Raw genomic sequence first — 3,523 nt, forward strand, 5'->3', positions numbered from 1 at the left:
TCGTTATGGTAATTGCAAGTTCCTGGTGATGCCGTTTTGGCTAACGAATGCACCAGCAGCTTTCATAGATCTAATGAACCGAGTAATTTAGTCTTATTTGGATCAGTTCATAGTTGTGTTTATAGAAGACATCTTGATAGTTGTGTTTATAGAAGACATCTTGATGTTTTCAATAACCGAAGAGGAGCATGATGCACATATTCGTTCTGTTTTGCAAATTCTGAGGGAAGAGTAGCTTTATGCAAAGTTCAGCAAGGGTGAATTCTAGCTGCGAGAAGTGACATTTCTGGGACATGTAATGTCAGCAGAGGGAATTAGGGTGGATCCTCAGAAAATTGAAGTTGTAGTGGATTGGAAGCCACCGAAGATAGTATCTGAGATTCAAAGCTTTCTGGGTCTAGCTGGGTATTACAGACATTTTGTTGAAGGATTTTCATTGATTGTTGCAGCTCTGACTAAGTTACTACGTAGAGGGGTACCGTTTAATTGGACTGATAAGCAGCAAGAGAGTTTTGAGAAACTGGATGATGTTTTGACTAAGGCCCCTGTTTTGATACAGCTAGAATTTAGGAAGGAATTTACTGTGTACAGTGATGCGTCGCACATTGGCTTGGGTTGTGTGTTGATGTAAGAGGGTAAGGTGGTTGGTTATGCATCTCGTCAGCTCAAGTCTCACGAGACAAATTACCTCACTCATGACTTGGAATTAGCAGCGATGGTGTTTGCACTGAAGATTTGGAGACATTACTTATACGGTGAAAAGACGATTATCTACACAAATCATAAAAGCCTCAAATATCTTCTTACTCAAAAGGAGTTGAATCTTAGGCAACGAATGTGGATAGAGTTACTTAAGGACTACGATTGTTCAATTGAGTATACCCTAGTAAAGCTAATGTGGTAGCTGATGCACTGAGTCATAGGGTTGTATCTGATTTGAGAGCAATGTTTGCTCGTCTCAGCCTGTTCAATGATGGTAGCTTGTTAGCTAAACTGAAGTGAGATTGACTTGGATTGATCAAATTAAGGAGAAACAGTTGCTAGATGAGTAGCTAGCTTCTCATTTTTGACAAGTTGAGAATGGTGAGACCACGGATTCTGGGCTAAATGAGAAAGGAGTATTATGCTTCCATGGAAGAGTACGTATATCAAGGGATTCTGATCTGAGGTAGAGTATACTGCAAGAGGCGCATAGTAGTCCATATGCTATGCATCCTGGTAGAAACAAGTTATGTCGAGAAAGTTTTGTGCTGTATTGGTGGCCAGGGTTGAAACGCGAAGTTACTGAGTATATAAGTAAGTGCCTGACATGCCAGCAAGTTAAGGCTGAGCATCAATTACCTTCTGGGTTACTACAACCAGTTAAAACTCCACTCTGGAAGTGGGAGAGTGTAACCATGGGAGTGGGCTACCCTTGACGTCGACTAAGAAGGATTCGATATGGGTGTTTGTGGATCGATTGACTAAATTTGCCCTTTTTTTACTGGTCTGCATAGATTATTCGTTACAAAAATTGGCCAAGTTGTATGTGGCTCAAATTGTGAGACTGCATGGTGTACCAGTTTCTATCATATCTAACAGAGATCCTAGATTCACATCTCAGTTCTGGAAAAAGTTACACAAAGCTTTGGGTACAAGGTTGGATTTCAGTACTGCATTCCAACCTCAAACGGATAGGCAGTCAGAGAGGGTGATTTAGATACTGGAAGACATGTTAAGAGGTTTGCAATTGATTTCAGAGGCAGCTGGGAGGATTATTTGCCATTGGCAGAGTTTCCTTATAACAACAGCTACCAGTCCAGTATTCGAATGGCACCGTTTGAGGCATTGTATGGTTGTAGGTGTTGTACTCCTACCTGTTGGACTGAGCTGGATGAGCAGCGCGTTCTGGGGCAAAAATTAATTTCTGATACAGAAGATAAGGTGAAACTGATTCGAGACCAGTTAAAGGAAGCATCTGATAAGCAGAAGTCTTATGCAGACTTGAAGCGTAAAGAGATCGAGTGCGCTGTGGGGGACTATGTCTTTCTCAAGGTCTCACCATGGAAGAAATTTTGAGGTTTGGGTGGGAAGGCAAGCTTAGCCCTAAGTTTATTGGACCTTACCGAATACATAAGCGGGTGGGACCGATTACGTATGAACTTGAGTTGCCTCCGAGTTGGATAGGATTCATGACGTGTTTCATGTTTCAATACTGAGGCGGTACCGTTCTGATCCCTCACACATTGTATCAGTTGAGGAAATGGAGGTTGGACCTATTTTACTATCGAGGAGGAACTAGTGCAAATATTGGATCGTAATGTTAAGGTATTAAGAAAGAAATCTGTTCCACTGGTCAAAGTGCTTTGGCGTAATCACGGTTCAGAGGAAGCCACGTAGGAGCCTGAGGAGGCGATGCGCAGCAATACCCTCACTTATTCTAAACAGGTAAATTTTGAGGCTAAAATTTCTTAAAGGTGGTAGAATTGTAACGCCTCAAATTTGAGCCTAGAAGTATTGGGCCTTAAGTATATGTCAGTAGGGAGGTTGTATATAAGTAGTTAACTGTGCAAGAAAATGACACAACTGTGAGTATGTGTCTTGGGCTTTAGCAAAAATTTTGGTTTTAAGTGAATAAAACCCTAGATGCTTGCATGATAGCCTTTTAAATTATTGTGTTAAGTAAATGACACAAGGAAGCATGTGGTCTAGTGGTTGTGGCATCATTAAGGTTGCAAGGGAGCTTGGGTTCAAGTCTTGGCTCTTGCAATTTATTTTGGTTTTTCTTTTAAAGGAACCTGGACTTTGGCCTATAGACCTTATAATTAATTGAGGATATTTTGTGACACAGAAACAGCCTGTGGTGGAATGGCAAGGTGGCGAGTTGTGTAACTGTGAGGTCTGAGATTCAAGTCCTAGGATGTGCAATAGAGTATTTATTTGCTGTTTGAGCTGTGTAAGAGCTAGAGTTGGACTAGAAATCTGTGGTTGAAGTGGTCATAAAAAAAGAAAAATAAGGAATTTTCCTAATGGTTGAAAGTAATCTCACATCGGGAAGTTAACATGAGCATTGGTGAGAAGCTGGCTTTAAACAGAGTGAACCAGATGAGTTGGTGAGGGGGAAGTGATTAAGACTCAATGCAAGATGTGCCAAAGTTGGTGATCGTGGACTTCGGCACGTTCTCATAAACAGGTGTGTATTCACGCCCTTCTTTGTTGGAAATCGGCAAAAGTCGAAAAGTCGAAACTTCGGCATTTGAGGCTTCACGAGCGTACGACGAGCATTCTCTTGTACTAGGTCTTGATGGGCCTTAATGGGCCAAATGGGCCCAATAAGCCTTGTGGGCCTGCTTGTGTAAATCTAACTGATAGGTGGGAAGTAGTTGGGCTTGTCATGTCATATGCATGGCATAGGCTATTAAGGGCTTCGTTGGGCCGAAATGGGCCGGGGGCCCAACGGGCTCGTGAGCCCCACACAGATTAAATCCACGGTAAGTGATAAATTTTGGACTGAGCTATGTAGGTTACATAGCCGTAACTAAAT

The 3,523-nt window shown here is 42.0% G+C and overlaps 1 protein-coding gene across 1 annotated transcript; it reads left to right on the plus strand.

The window, feature by feature from the left end:
* The first annotated feature begins 298 nt into the window (after window positions 1-298).
* Window positions 299-2,058, plus strand: LOC128280537 (uncharacterized mitochondrial protein AtMg00860-like). Its single transcript, XM_053018713.1, has 2 exons — window positions 299-627; window positions 1,842-2,058. The coding sequence occupies exons 1-2, from the start codon at window positions 299-301 to the stop codon at window positions 2,056-2,058; spliced, it is 546 nt and encodes a 181-aa protein (XP_052874673.1).
* Window positions 2,059-3,523: the final 1,465 nt, after the last annotated feature.

This window comes from Gossypium arboreum, chromosome 1 (assembly GCF_025698485.1).
Source record: "Gossypium arboreum isolate Shixiya-1 chromosome 1, ASM2569848v2, whole genome shotgun sequence".
NCBI lineage: Eukaryota > Viridiplantae > Streptophyta > Magnoliopsida > Malvales > Malvaceae > Gossypium > Gossypium arboreum.

Excerpts from the sequence above, each read along its gene's own strand:
- LOC128280537 (XM_053018713.1), top strand. The coding sequence starts at position 299 with ATGTCAGCAGAGGGAATTAGGGTGGATCCTCAGAAAATTGAAGTTGTA. Across the intron at positions 628-1,841 it reads GGCTTGGGTTGTGTGTTGAT|GTGTTGTACTCCTACCTGTT; the intron begins GTAAGAGGGTAA and ends GTATGGTTGTAG.